Source organism: Barbus barbus, assembly GCF_936440315.1.
Source record: "Barbus barbus genome assembly, chromosome: 3".
NCBI classification, from domain to species: domain Eukaryota; kingdom Metazoa; phylum Chordata; class Actinopteri; order Cypriniformes; family Cyprinidae; genus Barbus; species Barbus barbus.
The window spans coordinates 8,464,253-8,484,371 of record NC_136731.1 but is presented as its reverse complement, the minus strand read 5'-3'; the positions used below and the strand labels follow the sequence as shown (position 1 = coordinate 8,484,371).

The 20,119-nt window shown below is 35.5% G+C and overlaps 1 protein-coding gene across 1 annotated transcript; it reads right to left on the bottom strand.

Moving 5' to 3' along the window:
* Nucleotides 1–416: 416 nt before the first annotated feature.
* On the bottom strand, nucleotides 417–4,190 carry LOC306855120 (macrophage mannose receptor 1-like; the record flags this gene model as incomplete). Its single annotated transcript, XM_079393569.1, has 4 exons — nucleotides 417–778; nucleotides 948–1,301; nucleotides 1,636–1,992; nucleotides 4,154–4,190. 4 exons carry the CDS (start codon nucleotides 4,188–4,190, stop codon nucleotides 417–419), a joined length of 1,110 nt encoding a protein of 369 aa, XP_079249695.1.
* Between the last annotated feature and the right edge of the window lie 15,929 nt (nucleotides 4,191–20,119).

Here is a 20,119-nt window from a genome sequence, read left to right as displayed (position 1 = left end):
TTATACCCAAACTTTACTTCTGCCATTTAAAAAATAAATAAACTAGATTTGTCTCTTCTAAGACACAAATAATAGTGAGAAAAAAACAGACTTTTCAGTTACATTAATGAATTGAATTGTACATTGATAAGAGCAAACATTCATCTCATGATGAAACTGAAAGAAAACTGTACAAAGATTTCTCTGACAATGAGTGAATTTGATGCCCATATGACTCCTCATTAAATTTAATTGGCAGATGAATGTCTCATAATTTTGCAGTTAATAAATAACAGAAAGTACATGTGGAAAGCATCTAAAAAAGCAGTTCTGACCGGAGAGGCTCTTAAAATGGAATGAACAGACAGATAGTACATCAACAGAAAACATACATACATTTGTTATCTTAAATGCAAGGTCTGTGTATCCATTCACTCTTAATATCTGCTGCAGATGAAGTTGAGTTTGTCGTGTTCAGGAAGGCTGATCCAGCGCTGATCTCCTCCAGACTGAGCTGCTCCAGATCTCACTGCGACTTCACAGTCCTCCTCTGATGTGCTGTTCCCTGGAGCCCAGTTCTGATAGCACACAGTCTCTCCATTCACCCAGAACCAGATGCCAAAAATACGAGAGTGACGTAAACCCAACCACAGCGCTGCAGTAGACGCCCGTTTAACCACGTTCATCACACGACGCTGCATCTCTTCTGAATGAACCGAGACCAGATCCATATGATTCTGTCTGCAGTATCTCAGAGCTTCAGACCACGTCATATTCTCTCTGATCACAATCAGTTTATCTGGAAACCAAACAAACCACAAGCAGAAACTAGAGAGAGACTGATCAAATACAACACGCAGAACAATCACTATGGATGAATTTGTCATGTCAGACATGTAGTGAGAACTTTAAGAGATCTGGAGGTGATTGATGGATGGATTGTGTGTGTTTTGTGAGGATCTACTCACCTTCATGACACAAAAAAGGATATTGACTGGTGCAAGAGGTGTCATGCCATAGTCCCTGAGAGTCCTTTTTGATCACTGTACAGTTTTGATCATGTACATTAATGTTAGGTTGATCGGTGTCCCAGTATCTGAATGAGGATTTACTCTGATCTGACCACTGCCATGAGTCTCTGACTCTGAACAGACCAATCCAGACAAATGATCCAGATAAATTATTATCACTAATGATCTTCTGAACCTGTTGACTCTCATTCTGGTTTCTCACACTGACGAGATCAATGTGATTCTGTCTGCAGTAACTCCGAGCGTCTCTCCAATTCATCTGCTGTTTGACGAAGACCAGTCCTGTGTTCGCTTTAAGAAAAACAGAAGAAATGCTCAAGTATCTCTCAAAAACTTATAATAAAAAAAAGATCATTTAAAGACAATGTGATGAGCTTATAGTTGAGTTTATAATTGAATAGCTTTAACGGTAAGTAATTTGTACCATTACAGTTTGTAATATGGACACATGCTGAATAAAAGCAGATAAAAGTGTGAAGTGTGAGAGTGAGGTTATTATGCTTTCGTTATTTATTATTATTTAATTTAAACTAATTAATAGCATTTACTGTTGTCATGTTTAAATTTGTCATATGAAGTGTCTTTTGCTAAATGAATCATTATTACATTAAGTGTTTGTACTCACTGTTATTGCAGATGAAAGGCTGGGTCGTACTACATGGGAAATCATGCCATTGTCCATTTAACATCATAGCACAATAATCTCTGCCTTCTGGTTGTGTATGTTTCCAGTTCAGATAGAGCACAGGTTCACCTGAAGACCACTGCCATTCATCACGACCCGTCTTCTGCAGCCCAATCCAGACAAACTGAAAGCCTCCATCATTCACACTCTTCTTCAGCTCGTTCATGTCGCTCATGTTGTCAACTGTGGCCATATCTGTGTACTTCTCTTTGCAGTATCTCTGAGCTTCAGTCCAGGTCTTCATCTGATTTATAAAGTGATACTGACGCTGAACACATTCAGAAATGGAGCCGAGAGCTGTGAAAGACAGACTTTGCTTTAAAGGGGTGATTGACAGTTTTTTTTTCTTTTTGATTGTGTTTAAGGGGTGCATGTGTTAATACTTCATTTAAAAAAAAAGCATTATTTTTCACATAATTTACCTTTATTCTACACCGCTCTGTCCCTTCTCCTATGAACGCTCTGATGATTTCCTGTTTTTATGAAGCCCCTCCCTAAGAAATACACGATGGGCTCTGATTGGTTACTTGACTCAGTGTGTTGTGATTCGCTAAACTGTCTCTGGTGCTAAACGTCCCGCCCCTCAGCTCAGTGGCATGTGCTCCGCTTGTATTGTAAACAATGACGTCGTCAATACTGCTTATCAATTTGAGCCCGATTGAGACCCAGAGAATATTAGTGAAGAGGATCACGCAGAACCTGTGCAAGTCCTCTTACAGGACGTTTCAGCATTATTCTATTTTATTTTTATTGTTGCTGTCTCATACTTTTAGATACACTGTTATTTGTAAATGCTACTGCTTAAGATAGCTTTTAATATACAGTTTTATCCTGATTAAAGCTCTACTATAGCGCGTCCATGTATATATAACGCTTCTCATAGCTATATGAAAAATATCTGTCTATCTATACACAAAGTGCTCATCCGAATGAGCAAGAGGGAGAGAGAGATTTGAAATCACCTTTATTTACAACATATAATAATGGTAATACCATACTGTTACTACTGCAAGCTACATTTCACAATCTTCAGTCTCAATTACAAAGCATCTATAAATAATAATAATAATATTACCAACAACAACAATATTAATAATAACAACAATGCAATAACCAACAACCCAAACAAATATAATGACAAAATGACTTTATAAAGCCAACAACAAATCATCATTTTCATTGACTTCACATAACACTCCATTTATGGCTCAAGTATTCACAAACATTGGTAAACACCCTACAAGTTTGTAATATGCATGTTCTATCCTGAGTCTTGATGCTACTAACCCCAAGAACATCAACAAGGGATCTCATGTATCTTTACCAAGCATCTTGTTTTTCCTTGTTTTCCAGATACCGAGTTTAGCGGTTCCAAACATAAAATTTAATAAAACCAAAACATTAACTAACTGAATATTTTGGCCCCAAAATAAACAATTGATAGGAAAAATCTTCACCTTAAAGCGATACCCAATGTGATATAAAAGAAAACAAGTTACTCAAACGTACACATTGCAGAAAAAGATGCAAAAAAGACAACCCACCCCTACATTTGGATTGAGGTGCACCACATGTGCGGGACGCTGTAATACAGTCAATTTATGCCACAGAGCAGAAGCGACCAAGTTGTTGACAACTAAAACTCTCCCCCTGTAGGCTAACTGGGGTAGCAACCAGTTCCATCTAGACAATCGGGACTCTCTCCAAAATTCCCTCCCAATTTTTCTTTTGAACCCAAAAACACACCAAGAATTTGTATCCCTGTTCTATTCCATTTTAAATTACCTGGTAGTGTGGGAGATTTTCCAAATTCCTTTGACCTGACCAGAAAGCCTCAGTCTTATCCCAATTTACTTTTGCTGACGATGTAACTTCATACATATTAATGACTCTAGACAGAGCTTTTATATCATTATTGTCATTAACAAAGACTGTAACATCATCAGCATTTGTTGTAGTAAGTTATTGATAAAGGCTGGATAATTTCTTCTTAGTATTTCTGTCTCTATAGACTCAATATCTCTTTCCAAGGGTTTAGTAGTTTCTCTTTGAGTGGTAGTGCAATATGCAGTGTACCGTTGACAGCAAAGTTTTATTTGAGCTTTACCAACCTCCCACCATTGTTTTAAATTTCCTAAATAATTCCCCCCCCCCCCCCCCCCCCCTTTCATATAGCTCCAAAATGCCACAAAATGTTCAGAAAATAAAGCATCCTGTAACAGTTTAGCATTAAAATGCCAATAAGAGGATTTTCTTGGAAACTGTACCATGTTTACATGCAGCCCGCATTGAACTTCCAGCGTCGTAACTAAGCAGATATTGTTTATGCTCAAATAGCAATATTACACACTAACTAAAGTTAAAAAAGTGAAATCACAATCAACCACTTTAATGCTTTTCATAACAGGATCAAACCTAATGAAACTAGAAACCATAAATAAAGCACAAACACACTCACCAATTAGAAGAAGAATGAAATATAGAGTTTGATCCATTTCTGGAGAAACACTAAAAATATGAATATTTCAGAAGACTAATTCTAGTTTATATGTGAGTTGTTTTTACATTAGAGGTCATGTGTTTCTGTACTGAGTCTGATATTTTTCTTCCTCTTTCATGTGTTGGTCTTTGTGGCTGTAATTCTTTGGAAGTGTGTTAATTTGAATGTGGTAGAGACTGGAGGCTCTGTATGTTCTGTAATGTAGTACTGCATTTCCACAGCGGCTTCACGGGAAATATCCCTCAACCTTTGCATTTTCTCATCTTATTGTTTGTTTTCCACGTTTTTCACCTTGAAAACCAACAGCATGTTTCTGTATCCCAAACGAAGAACAATATTGTCACAACATTTGAACATATTCTGTCACCATATCTGGTGTTTCACGAGCACTATGTGCACAATGTAATTATAAACAAATGCAAATACAATTCAACAGCAACATCACTCAGCTGTTTATTTATGGAAATCATAGGTACAGAGAACGTCCACATTATTTCACTATGTATGCAAGTACACCGTTGCCCTTGCTTCATATAATAAAAGTATATAACAAAGTACATTTCATTCACTGGCGTTACAAAACATGCTTGCATTTGATGAAAGTCCTACTTTAGCATCATTCTCTCTCTTTATTTTCGCTGATCAATATGCATATGCAAGCATCTTCAGGCCTGCAAAAAAAGTTCAATTTCAATCCTAAAATCCATGTTCATGTTCACTTATTGCATTTTCACTGAAACAAAGCTACATAAAAATAGCATTAAAAGGTGAATAAATGTATTTACACATGAGTTCCAAGAGCACAAAATTAATTTAAATAAAGAAACATTAATCTCATGAAAATGTGAAATTATAATGAAATACACTCTGTCACTACAACAGCTGCATTTAATTAAAATAAGATATACATTTATTAATGACTTATCTTAAAGGAGTCATATGATGTTATTTCAAGTTTTGCTTTCTCTCTGGAGTGTTACAAGCTGTTTGTGCATAGATAAGATCCCTGAAGTTGCAAAGACTAAAGTCTCAAAACCAAGGAGACATTCTTTGAAATATGTTTTTTATTTTTTATTTTATAGATTTTCCTCAAACTGCAAGTCACAATAGACAAAGACATCAACAACATCCATTAATTTTGATCTTAAGAAAAGAAAGAACTAAAACAAGCAAAGTAAAAAAAAAACAGCTCAATTGTCCAAATTTCAAGATATTGGTCGAAGTCCTCATCGTTCAGAAGTACAAAAGTTTTCATCCATGAAATCCAAACAACATAATATTGGCAATCCCAGGGTCCAAATAATTTACAAATGGTTTCCATACTTTGTAGAAAAGGTCCGTCTTTGAATGAATTATACAAGTAAGGTATTCCAGTGGTAATAGCTCCATTAACACTTTTTGCCAACCCTTCACAGAGGGGGCTTTTTCAGAGGTCCACTGCAAAATAATATTTTTCTGTGCCTGAAACGTCATGACATCAAAGAGCCTTCTGTTAGCCAGAGAAGTTACCTTACTATCAGGCAACCCTAGTAACGATGACAGAATTGATCGTTCCTTTTCCCACTTCTTCCTAATATTCTGTGAGTCAGTGCCATTCATAGAGCATAAAGGTAATCGATGTTCTCCCAGTTGTTTGAAAAAGCAGTCTTTCAACTGGAGATATTTCAAAATTGTCTTTTAAAGCTGTACTCTTTTGGGTGAAATGCCTAATTTGTAAAAATCTGAAACATTCTGATGTTGATAACTCATATTTATCCATTATTTGTTGAAATGACATTAAATTATTATCAATAAACAAATCTTGTATCTTAACAATGCCCTTTTGACACCAGAGCTTGAAGCCAGTATCCATCATTCCTGCTTGAAAAATCTGGATTATGTCAAATTTAGACCTACCCTCCAGGCGTCTAACTAGCCGCCATGCTCTAAGTGTATTAAGAGTAACAGGATTAACACAACTTTCTTTAATGATTTTAAAACAATAGGTCTGGTAATGAATATTTGGACAAACTTGTTTCAATATCTAACCATACAGAGGAGACATCTTTTGTTATCCAATTATAAATATTTCTCAAATGGGCACCTAACTGGTATGTTCTAATATTGGGTAGATCTAAACCCCCTTTAGATCCTGGTAATTGTGAAACTGACATCTTAAGCTTTGGTCGTCTTTTGCTCCATATGAAAGAGCTGAACCATCCATTCAAATCTTTTAGGACCCTTTTAGAGAACACAACTGGGATCATATGAATAGGATAAAGCAACCTAGGTAGAACGTTCATCTTAACTAATGATATCCTACCCAGCCATGAAACTGGAAGGGAGTTCCAATGATCAAGATCCTGTTTTATTTTCTCAAACAAGGGCGTGAAATTAATTTTGTGCATCTGATTAGTTAGGAGTCACAAAGATTCCCAAGTACCTAAATCCTGCAGGGGACCATTTAAAGGGAAACGAGATATAGTACTTGGCATATCAATTAAGCTACCAAGAGGCATGGCTTCAAACTTAGTTAAGTTAATTTTGTATCCAGAAAACAAACTAAATAGAGTAATAATATTAATGAGAGGAGGTATTGATGACTCAGGTGAAGATAAAAATAACAAAACGTCAAACCCTGTACCTGTAGCCAATCCTTGAATGGATGTAGATGATCTAATAGCCTCTGCCAGTGGCTCTAGTGCCATCGCAAAGAGGATGTAATAAAACTGTCCGATCTAAGACCATTGGTAACGACCGCATCCCGTGGATGATCATACAATATTCTGATCCATTTTACAAAATCGTCCCCTAGTCCAAACCTTATCAGCACTGAAAATAACAAGGCCATTGTATGTGGTCAAAGGCCTTTTCAGCATCTAATGAAGGAACCAAGCCATTTTGCTTAAACACCTCAATTATGTTTAAAAGACGCCTGACATTATCACATGAATTTCATCCTTTTATGAAACCAGTTTGATCTGCTTTAATAATTAATGGTAGTATGCCTTCAGGCAAAATTGTGGCCAGTACTTTGCGATGACATTCAGTAAGGCTATAGGTCTGTTTGATGAGCAGGATTCTGGAGCTTTACCCTTTTTAAGGATAACTGATATGTTTGCGTCTTGCCATGTTTGAGGCAGGCCTTTACCTGACAGTGAGTCTTTAAACATCTCAATCATTGGGTCTAACAACACATCATTAAACTCACTATTAAGACCATCAGGTCCTGGGGCTTTCCCATTTTGTAGCATCTTTATTGCATTCAACACCTCCTCTCGAGTAATAGGAGCATTGAGAATAATTCTTTGCTCTTCTGTAATCGCTGGCAGACTAATACTAGAGAAAAAAAATCATCCATTGCCCTTGATGACGTATTAGTTAACTCTGAGGTATAAAGATCAGCGTAAAAATCTTTCAAACAAATATTTATTCTTTTGTTATCATAATACTGACTACCATTAGAGCCAGTGATAGATGTAATGTATTGAGAGACAGATCTCTTCTTGGTAAAATATGCCAAATACTTTCCATGTTCGTAATACTTTTGCTTAACTACAGCTGTAATCTCATTCAGTAATATGGGAGAAGGAGATTTCAAATACACTTCCTCTTTCTTCACTAAATCTTTTTCTAGTACTTCCTGCTTCTCTTGTTTTTTTCTGTTTCATATTAACTGAAAATGAAATAATTAAACATCTGGCATTGGTCTTACTTGTCTCCCATAAAAGAGATGGGTCATCTGTCGATTTTTGGTTTATATCAAAAAAATATCTAATCTCATTTCTAAAGTAAGATGTGAAATTGTTGTCCTTCAAAAAGGTAGAATTAAATCTCCAATGTCTGATCGGTCCAAAATCTCCTTTCAAATGAACAGTTATTGTTACACAAGCACGGTCTGATATAACTATTTTCCCAATACAACTATCGGATATGATGTCCAGAGAGGTTCTTAGAATAAATAAATAACCTATTCTTGTGTGACACCCATGGGTTTATGGATGTGTTTAATATAATTTTAAAAATAAATATTTTAGAAATTATTATTATTATTAAATACTGACCTTTTGACAGTGCAGAATCATTATTGCAATAATTAATGACATATAAAATGACATTTATATTTTTAAATAATATTATTAATGTTATTTAATTTATTAAAGGACATTAATATTTTGGAAATATGATTATTATTAACGTTATTTAATTTATTATTATTGTTGTTACTAAATACAGTTTATTTGTTGTTTTTTTTACAGTGCAGAAGCGTTATTGCAATCATAATTTTTTATGGACGTTTAAAATAATAAAATAAAATTATTATTTGGAATTATTATTATTTTATTATTGTTATTGTTAAATACTATTTGTTTGTTTGTTTTTTTACAGTGCAGAAGCATTATGGAAATCATAGTTTTTGTGGACTTTTAAAATAATAATAAAAAATAATATTTTGGAAATATCATTATTACTATTATTAAACACTGATTATTCATTTACAGTGCAGTAGCATTATTGTATTGCAATCATACAATTATTATTGATGTGTTTAATTGATATAATACCAGTGCAGTAGCATTATTGCAATTATACCATTGCTTAAAATAATACAATAAAATTATTCTTTGGAAACATTATTATTATTAAACTGACAGTTTAATTTGTTTATTGTTTTAAAAACTAGCTTTATTTTTTTCTATATTCTATCTACTCGTGTTACAAACTAGCAGGCTCAGGGCAGCGTAACAATAATGGGGCGGCCACGCACAAAGTAAGTTAACTCAAAATAAACATTATTAAAGTAAATGTGTATGAATGTCCAGCGTTCTCTCCACCCTCAATGCCCACCGCTCCGTGTGTGTGTGTGTGTGTGTGTGTGTGAAAGAGGCAGTTGAGATTCAGATTCACAAACATACCCTCATTGTAAGTCAATGGGACTATTTTGCCCGCTTTTTCGTCCACTGTGTGAACAATGTAGGTCTGATCGCTTAGAAAAGACATCGCACACCTCTCCTCAATGAGACACCTCATTCATGGGTTTACGACCAACGGTGCGAGCGGAGTAGCAAAAAAGTAGTAATTTATGTAGCATTTTGTTTTTTTATGCCATTTATATCATATATTTGATAGTTATGAATAGAATTTTGTATTTTAAATGGTAGAAAACCTGTTTTTGACCTCAAAATAAAGCAGTTTCCTGCTGTACACGGCTGTGGGACGAGCAGTTCTGTGGTGCTTGGAATTCTTTATAATTAATAAAATAATAATAATGCCACATTGATGACTCAGGAAGGTGTAATTGTTCAAATAACAAATTGTTTCATTTTAAAATATACAAAAATTGTAACCTTAAAGTGTATTTCAACTGTAATATTTCTGTAAAGTCTAGGAGCAGAAAAGAGGATGTTTCTGTAGAATGACCATCTATTGATGACTGGTGGATTATTTTATTTCCCTTAATGTTGTCCTATATGGTGAATTAATTTATGAGATTATTTATTTTTGGTAGTTTTTTTGTTGTTAACTTTAAAATGCTTTGAATAAGCAAGATGATTGCTTACAATTGTAAGAGTGTGGTTAGTTTGTTTTGTATGATTTGAGTTAACGGGCACAGCTAGAATCACTACGTCACATCTCCATCAACAGTTATTAGTCAAATAAGTAGAGACAGAAACAGACACCGGAGAACAGGAAGCTCTTTAATATACAAAAACAATACAGTCATCTATACGACACACTTCTACAAAAACACACAATAGTATTACAGCTACCTGCTTATCAAACTCTTCAGATTGCCATGTCATTTTCTAGTGCTGCTTAATATTTGATACTTTTATAAAGTTCACTTAGTAGTACACCTCTAATATACTCCACTTTAATCATGCACTTAACATCAGGAGAGCTGAGATTACAGACCTGAGACAGGTGTTTTTAGGAATAGTTTATCCCCAAAAATGGTTTGATCCTTGACATAAATGACATTTTCATTTTGAGTGAACTATCCCTTTAATATTACAATTATTTATCTAAAATGAGCAAATGTACGGGAAATGTACATGCATAGGGAAAATCAGCTAACAAGCATAAATATCATAACAGCATTAAACTAGAAATGGAGTCTGTTTGTCATGTAAAAAATGACACTGACTTCAGTTAGATACAGCTGAGTGTTTTTCAGCTCTATATTTATCATCAGGTTAAACTGAGCTGCAGGTGTTCAGTGAATGAGATGCAGGCTTCTCAGCTGAAATACAGCACACTACAGTACAGCAGCTACTCTGTGGATTCACTACAGAGTGTTCATCCTGGTTGTGATTCCATCTCTGATGTCTACAACAGCAACGAACAGACTTTATCATATTACCAACATCAGGCCTTATGAGCAAGTACAGCACACAGTCAGCAAGTGGATTCACAAACACGAGGAATTCTGTATAGAAAATAAAAATTCATGACAACAGTACTGTTATAGTCAGATGCTACAATAAACAGCAGAAGGCAGAATGATAAATGTGTAAGTCAACAGCACCAGGAACAAACTGCCCAAAATTAATTTGCGTTTGAGAGCAGTCAGTGATATTACGTGAGAAAGACACTTCATATCAGTTTAACCTGCTGATAAATATAGAGCTGAAAAACACTCAGCTGTATTTAATTGAAGTCCGTGTCAATTTTTACATCACAAGCACACTTAATTTCTAGTTTAATGCTATTATTAAGTTGGCTTGAGAAAGCCAACTTACTGAAATCCTATTTTTAAACGTATTATTATTCTTCTGAGCCTAAATTTCTGACTCTTCCCAGATAGCACACGCACGTCGCGGAGATGTCTGTGCGATGTGGTCTTTTGCGTCTGGCAGATGTATATTTTAGGGCGTTTGCTCATCTGGCATACGTCGCCGAGACGTCCCTGCCAGCTGTTAAGACGACACCTAGCCTATGTATTTAAGACGTAAATAATTTAGAACGTCCGTGATCCGCTCTTTAAACGATGTTAATCAGATGTTCTTACGTCTGCAAGATGTCTTATTGATGTAGGATAGAGGTCGTTTTTATCAAAACTTCCCCCTCCCATTATTTTAATTAAATACCCTCACGACATCTAATGCTCTCTCATGCATGTTATGTGATAATCAATAAATAAACCACACAACTAATAATAGAACGCACATTTGTTGATTTTATATAGAAAATACATTTAATAACAGCAAAGAAAACATTTGTTTATATGCCAATAACAATACACTATTTATATATTAATAACATATATACATAAAAAAATACATAAATGCTACATCCTCCCTGGGGCCAAGCGTAGAAAATCTTTAATAAATTTTTCCGCGTCTGCTTCGGTTGGAGACAGAAGGACGGGGTTCCTCATAGCTGAAGCTGTAAGAAAAAAAAATTACAATAATTTAATGAGAATAAACCAAACTGCTTCCACTTACATTGAAATTAACGTCAGATTTTTTCTTCATCTGGTTCTTCTGAATAAATCGGTCAAAGTGATCTAATTAGCAACAACTAAAGCTGGTTAGAAGAAGAGCACATGGACTAAGCACGTGAGTTGAGGCGCGTCAAAGCTCTTCCCGCCTGATTCAACCTAACCATGTGCAGAAGACGCGTCTTGGTGAGTTGCAAGGGAAGATTTGCTTAAGGTACGTGTATATTTTAAAACTAATTGTATTGTGCCTGCAATCGGTTTTATAATACCATCCAAATTAAGCCGTGTAGGTTGATTATGATGACTATCACCTGTTTGTTAACTAGCAAGTAACTTTGGCGTATACCAAATGTTGTTTTGTTTGGGAAACTGGGTTTCTAAAGGGTTTAACTTATGTTTTAAGTCACATTTAAGTTTTTAACAAGTTATTATAATTTCTACATATTTTTGATAACGGCTGATGCGACATCAGATTATGTTTGACCAATTTGAAACCTATTATAAATTATTTTTGTTGTAAGTTTGACTAATGCTTTAACGACAGCTCCGCCATTAATTCTATTTCTTGTATTTGAACAACATTATTGAACTTACCTATCAGGAGTGCTCCGATGTTTGATTTTCGGATGCCTCTCTTGTCTCCCCTCCCGCACCAGTTCAGCTGCCGGCCGACGTCAGTGGAGAACACCTTGGAGCAAATCCTCCATACAGTTTTCTTCATGCTTGGCCCGCCACTGATGGATAATCTGTTCACCTTCAGCAGGTACATTTTGAAGTAATATTTTGGCATTAAGTTGAGCTGTATTCTATACACTTCCAGTTAAAAGATTGGAATAATTAAGATTTTGTAATTTTTTATTTTTTTTTATTTTTTTTAAAGAAGTTCAAAACTGTTACTTATGTTCAGCAAAGATTAATTAATTTTATTGGAAAATAAAATAACTTAATATTATAAAATTTATAGGAACTGTTTTCTATTTTAAAATATAATTAATTTTTGTGATCAAAGCTGAATTTTTAGCAGGACATGATCAAATCATTCTAATATGCTGATTTGCTGCTCAAGAAACGTTTATTATTATCAATGTTGAAAATGGTTGTGCTGCTTAATGTTTTTGTGTAAACCATGGTACACTGCCATTCGAAATGGTAAGTTTGTGGTAAGAAATAATTATTTTATTTGTCTAGGACACATTAAATTGAAAAGTAACAGTAAAGCAGAGTTCCTATACATTTTCCGTTTCAAAATTCCATACATTTTCAGGCTCATATTTCTAATTTCAGCATTGCTTTGGAAATAACAGATAACGGAGGCCCTAAAGGGACCAGTGCAAAAATGTAAAATATATAGACTTTCGTGTGTGTTTGAGAATCTTTTGCGGGCATAAAATCATGAATTATTGTATATATTTTTTGGACCCTTGAACTTGGCAAATGGGGCAATGTGCAAAACCATATAGCACCATTACCCCATTTCATGAAACTGGGCTCTTTAATAACATGAAAAGAAACCTAAAATGCTTATAGCCTGCAAATAGTCACCTGTGACGCATCAGTTTGATACTGTTAATGTGGTTTGATGTTGCATGGCAACCAAACAGCAAAGTACAGTTGGATATAGACGATTGTTTGCTCCTTTTTTGTTGCTGGTTTCCTTTATCAGTATCTTATACTGTTTTGTGAAACCTGTGATGCTTTGTAATTGGTGCATTATCACTTTTATCACTTTACCGTTCCATGCTATTGGAATGGAACTTAGTTCTGTGAAGTATTTCTGCATTCCAGTATCCCTATACTAATATAACAATTTCTAAAAAATTAGTACATGATTTATTTATTGTTGTTTACTTGGTTGTGCACCATTTGGTTTATGGACCCTCATAATTGCCCTATTGTGGTATTATGTGAAATTATCACTTTTCAAAATGACACTAATTCCAAATAATTTTTAAAAAATATTTTTTACTTTAAAACAAATAACAAAGATTTAACACAATGAATATTATGTAGTTAGTTAATGTAACGTTGACTACGTTGTTGTTGTTATTATTATTATAATTATTATATACTCGAAAGGCTGAAACCACAGAGCCCCCCCCAACATAGCATCTGATTTTAACCCCTGCAAATCAGCATTATTTATAATTATTAAAGAATCCTGGAAAAAAATAATAATCACAGTTTCCATAAAATATAATGAGTAGCAAAAACTGTTTTTGATGATAATTAACACTGAAAAGATGAACCATTATTAATAACGCCCTGTAATAATCGCTACCAGCTGAGCAGAATCAGCATATTATAATGAATTTTGAAGGGTCATGTGACACTGGAGGCCGGAGTAATGATTGTTTAAAAATATTTAAAAATAACAGCTTAATATTGTAATATTTCACTGTTTTGTTTCTGTTATATTTTTCATAAATTTATATATTTGCAAATAAATGGAGTTAGCATTAGAGACTTATTTCAAAAACACTTCAAAGTCTTAATCATTCCAAACTTTTGACTGGTAGTGAGTAAACAGACACACACACACACACACACACGTTAGCACACAAACAGTTTGTTTACATTTTGTTAGTAGTTGTAGTTTTGACAATTTCAGTGGTTCTTACCATTCTCTCCATAAACCCTCTGTCTGATAATCTGTGTTCCAGCCTATCTAGCTCTGCAGTAGATGCTAGAGGAAAGACACCACCCTCTTCCTCTTCAGCCATCTGCATTTGGGGTACAACACGCCTGTTACCCACTAGAGACTGGACCAATGAAGTCAGATGGTTGATCTTCATGTCCATTTTCTCTAGTGTTTCCAGAATTGTCCTTTTACAGCTGCAATAAAGAAGATCATTTAATTTGGTATGTAGCTTTGATGAATGAAATAATGCATTTTGCAGCTTATTTAAATTGATAAATAACGTACGTGTACATTGATTTGGTACGGAACTCAAGACAGGAGTTTCCTGTCTTCCACCAGAAGTACCTGCAAGTATAAATTTACTGTAAAAATTTAAATGTTAGATGTAGTGTTACTTGCATCTGCCTTGATGGATGTTATCAAACGCATGTCACATTATGTAGGGTAAAATGTTTACCATTTAAAAAAAATATTATCCTGACCCCAGGGAGGTGCGGTCAGGGTAGGCAGGGTAGGCAGTGCCTCACCAATGTTGACATTACATTTATTAATTAACCTCAAACCACATTATTAATTGCATTTATTTTATTCCAAATATTATTTTTTGTAACAAAGTTTTTCAGGAATACACATAATATACTCATTTTGCCATTGTTTGCTCCTAAAAACCATTGTTTCATGCAGGAAATTCAAGGCCATGGCCATTGAGGCAGAGGTTAGCAGTGCCTCTTTGGTCCATAGAACGTAGTTTACGTAGATTTGCGCATGCGCAATCAGTTCTCATGCTGTCTTGAATTATCAACATTGAGGCAGAGACCGAGCTTGCTTCATGTCACGTGATCCACTCGCTCTCACTCAATCCGCGTTTCCCGATACTAGCATCTAGCGGCGCCTAGCGTTGGCTGTCAACTCATGAAATTGAGTAATACACCCAACAAAGAGGACTTTTACAACAAAGTAATTGACAGCTTTGTCCAGAGGGATAGACGTATGGACTTCGTCTACAAATAAAAGTAAGCACTCCCTTTAAAACGTAAACTATTCATTTATATATATATTTTTTTTAAACCCGTATATTGGCTTTGTGTGTGTTGTCTGATGGTGGGCTATAGGCCTGCTGTGCGCTGACACCAAAATGTTCTCTCTTCCATCACCTCTGCCACATTTGTACTGTATGTCTATCTGTGCGATTATGGTGCATTTCGTAAGGGTTAAAATGCTGTTTTCTAGTTCTCTTTTTTTAATCCTGGTGCGCCGTCGCCAGATGCTCATTGCGTGTCGGTGTGTGCGCCTAGCGCAGTTTGTAGGAGCGAATAAGCTGTTTTTGTACTTTAAAGCTGTACTGCTGACACAATGTTTTCTGACTGTAGCCTATTCAAATCCTGGTGCGCCGTCACCAGACCAATAGCGTGTGTGTGGCTGTCTGTGCGCGTTTGCGCATTTTGAAGGAGTGACTAGGCTGCTTGTCGGTTCGCTGACACCGCGCCGCTTCCCTCTCTTACTGTGTCCCGCACAAAACATTTGTTTGTTGTATAAGTCATCATAAGATAGATGTGTCCATTAATTTGATTTGATTGTGCATTAGCCTCACATATGACTGACTTTGCTGTATGCAGGCAGCGATGTGATGATGCCTGATATGAACTTGGGTTGCTACATTAACTGAATGAATATATGAACATATATGCCACATTGATAGGTCACAGCCTACCCATGACAAGATTTCACCGCACGTTACTGCCTGACCCATATATGCGTTTCAGTATTTTCTGGTTTGCTAAAGCGACACACTGGAGCTCAAAATGGAGTTGGTAAGTAAAAACTTAAAGTTAAGCCCTATTTGGACGGGACTAGTTTTATAGGGGGTCGTTAGAGAAATTTGTGTTTCACAGATGTTCTTGGTGATATTAATCCCGTCCCAATCTGCCATGTCTGTGTTTTTCTCAGACAACCTCTGTAATAATTCCAGAGCAAATTACCTACTGTTTTTCAGCAAACTCTGTGATCCTCTGAGAAAACTAATCCCGTCCGAACGCGATGTCTGTGACTGCCGGTGATTTATTTATTTATTTATTTATTTTATTTTTTTTCACAATGCGTTTCCTTGGTGGTTTTGGCCAACGTGAATTACCATAGACGCACATTTGATATATTTGCCTCCCGGCAAAGAGAAGAAAAACATTAACAAAATCAAGAGCCAGAGCAAGTAAACCGCTAAGACTGGCTAATAATATTTGCGTCAGGTAAAATTATTTGCGTTCATTTCTGTACTCAATTACATAATGTTTTAATTACATATGTACCTTTATGAAAATTAAACATGGGTTTACTACAAAATAAGTACCTAAAGTAAAAGTAGAGTAACCACACATTAACATGGTTTTGCTATACTAGCCATTTAGCTTCACCATGGTATTTGTGTGATTTATACTAATGGTAATCAATCCAAATGACTATATGCAATGCATGCATACAGAGCGTGTGATCTCTGAAACACCCAGATGCCCAAAAAAGACCCTCCCACCTCTGTAATAAACGCAGAGATGTTAGTCCTGTCCAAATTGGTACATGAAAATCGCAGACGTCAGGTGATAAGAATCAAAACTCAAACGTAGTTTAGAAAACTAGTCCCGTCCGACTAGGGCTTAAGATGTACTAATGATGTTTTTCAACAGCAATTTTAATTATAATTATTTTTTTAATTAGGTAACTTACTTGGTGTTCTTCCTTGGTAGTCACCTGAGGGTCTCAGGACAGAAAAGGTGTGCTCTACAGATTGAACACAAAATGTTATTCAGTTTTAGATTGTGTGAAGGGCTGTGATTTAGTGTTTTCTTCTCCTTATTCTAATTAATGCTCTTTTACCTTGTGTGTCAGGTGGATGAGCACTCCAGCCGTCTCCATGATGGTCTGCCTGAGAGACACCCACTGGAGCTGAGAAAGATGGAGTGGGTAAGATTTGCTTCTTACCAAAACAAATAAATACACACTAAAATTAAAACCAAATTTTAGAACAGCATGATGTGAATTTCACAATGGGGATGTTTGCTGTAGTTATTCTTGTGCCCAGTTGCATGAAAGACCTAAAGATAAGACAATTTTTGTCCTGTGTAGCCAGGCTTTCAGGCTGAGGACAGAAAGTCTGGACCCCTTTGATTGGCTAAGGACCATCCGAGAGGCCGTCTGACTGACAAGTAAAGCAACCAATCACGGTTCACTTTGTGTGCAAATGTAAAGTTGATGCCACTTCAATAACTGACCAACATGTAAAACTCTTGGACATATTTTAAAACGTTTATGCGTATACTTAACGTAATTTATATACTTTTGAAAATGCAGTGTTTAGTTTATCCTGGTATGCACTTATTATCCAAATTATAAATATAGCGGGTCTCCTTTTTTCCTAAAAGAAAAGAAGGGGTTTAGCATCACAAAAGCTTTGTTTTCCAGTTAGGAAGTTAAAGAATGCGACACATATCTCCTAGAAATCCTGTAGAATTCAACCAGTCAGATGACTACTTTGAACCGGCTGAAGTGTTTCCATTTAAAGGGATAGTTCACGCAAAAAATTAAATTATATAATTAATCCTGTCGTTCCAAAGCTGTAAAACCTTTGTTCATCTTCGGAACACAAATTAAGATATCTTTGATGAAATTCGAGAGCTTTCTGACTCTGCATAGACAGCAAGGGTCCTACCAGGTTTAAAGCCCAGAAACGCAGCATCGGTAAAATGGTACATTGGTTCAAACGTAATTTTATGAAGCTATGAGAATACTTTTTGTGTGCCAAAAAAAAACTAAAATAACGACTTTATTCAACAATTTTTCTCCCACGAGTCACTGCCTGCTTCCATTTTGGAGAGTACCACGATGCATTTGTGTGCTTTACTCTGAACGTAAACGAGGTGCAGGTGTGTGTTCTCTGTCAGCAGCACCACGTGCATGCATTGTTTAAATGCAGATTAAAGCATGTCATGATTTAATTTTTTTTTTTTGCCCCAAAATTTTTTTTCCTTGTAGTTTCATAAAATTATTGTTGAACCACTGATGTTGCATGATTTATTTTAACGATGTCCTTACTTGATTGTGGTAGGACCTTTGCTGTCTATGGAGGGTCAGAAAGCTCTCGGATTTCATCAAAAATATCTTAATTTGTGTTAAGATGAACGAAGGTTTTACGGCTTTGGAACGACATGAGGGTGAGTAATTAATGACATTATTTTTTGGAAGAACTATCCCTTTAAAAGTTAAAATAATTAAAATTAACAACAGAGTGCAAACCATCTGTGATTTTATTTTAAGATATAAATACACTATTAAAACTTAATCTATATATCCGGCGTGCGGAGGGTTAAAACCATTTTTAGATGGCAAATTTAGATTTCAAATTCAATATTGATTTTAGAACTGTTGAAATTATTTACTGTATGTTACAAGTACTTTAAGGGATTACTGTTCATTTTTAGGTAATTGAATTACAGTTACTTATACTTTACTACTTCAGTGGATAAGTAATTTAATTACAGTAACGTGTTACTTAGTAACACCGAACACTGGTTGCAAAACATTTTTTCTGCTATCGAGGTGGGACACGGGACAGGTTTGGTATGGGTAGGTGTAAGGGTGGGTTAAGGTGTAAGCAATGGGTCAACAGTTGGTGTAGACCCGAGCATGCACATTCCTTTGTGTATGATTTTATAAGATTGATTTGGACATACTACAGAAATATTATGTGCTAACTCTAGAATCATAGGCTTTAATTATTATCTGTTTAGCAGAGGTGGGGGCAAGTCACATGTTCGAGTCTCAAGTCCCTACCATCAAGTCTCAAGCCACAGTACAAACTAATCAAGCAAGTCAAGTCAAGTCAGTGGCTCACCTCAAGCAAGTCAAGTCGAGTCCTGATAAAGGTCGTCAAGTCAAGTCACAGGCCGTTTCTCAATATGCGTACTTGTCTGTACTTATGTTCTTGTGGACTTGTGAAACGTCATCAGTCGCTGCCAAGTACTGTTCCAATTCAAAGTTCACATCTAGCCAAGTCCAGTTCAAATCCCCGGATGTGTTCTTGATCCGCCCCTTTTACCGAGGATGCATCGAGAGGTGACTTGTGCGGACTTGATACGGGCCATAACCCAGAATTCAGTTCGTCCTCCCGTCCTCGAGAGTTCGTTCTTCTGAGTCGAACTTGGCAAGTCCAAACTCGAAAGGACGGAAGTCCAGACTCTGCGAACTTGGTATTGAGAAACGGCCACAGTATCAAACAGGAACAAATATATTTTTTCTCACACGACCTTATAAATTTTTCCTCAGAAATTAACTTTTTTAATGATACATTTTAAATAATAATGTTTTAAATATAACATTTTTAAAATAGGCAAAATACTACTTTGTATAACGATAAGTCTGTAATTGAGAAAATATAGATACAAATGTGTATCTCATATTTATGTAATATTGTGTTTGACCATCCTAGGAGACAGATAATATTTAACAGATGTTTGAAAATAATTTTGCTCTAAATATCTCCAGCGAAGACTGGGATTCAGTCTGGGAGCACGCTAAATAATTTCAGTGTGCAACAAAACATGCTATTCAATATAAAATAATATTCTGACTACAAATCACCCCTTATACCAAAAATAAAATGGACCCAAAATTTTCATCATATATAGACACCCTATTTGGACTGTTTCTTTCACTTTGCATGAATGCCTAACATTGCTCTTAAAAACTATTGTCATCACGGCTCAAAAGAAGAAACCTGATGTTAATGTTTATGTATCTTCCCCTGTAACTTATCGATTTATTTGATTTTTATCTTAATAAGAACTAAATTAACAGCTGTGCATTTAAGGTCTGCCTA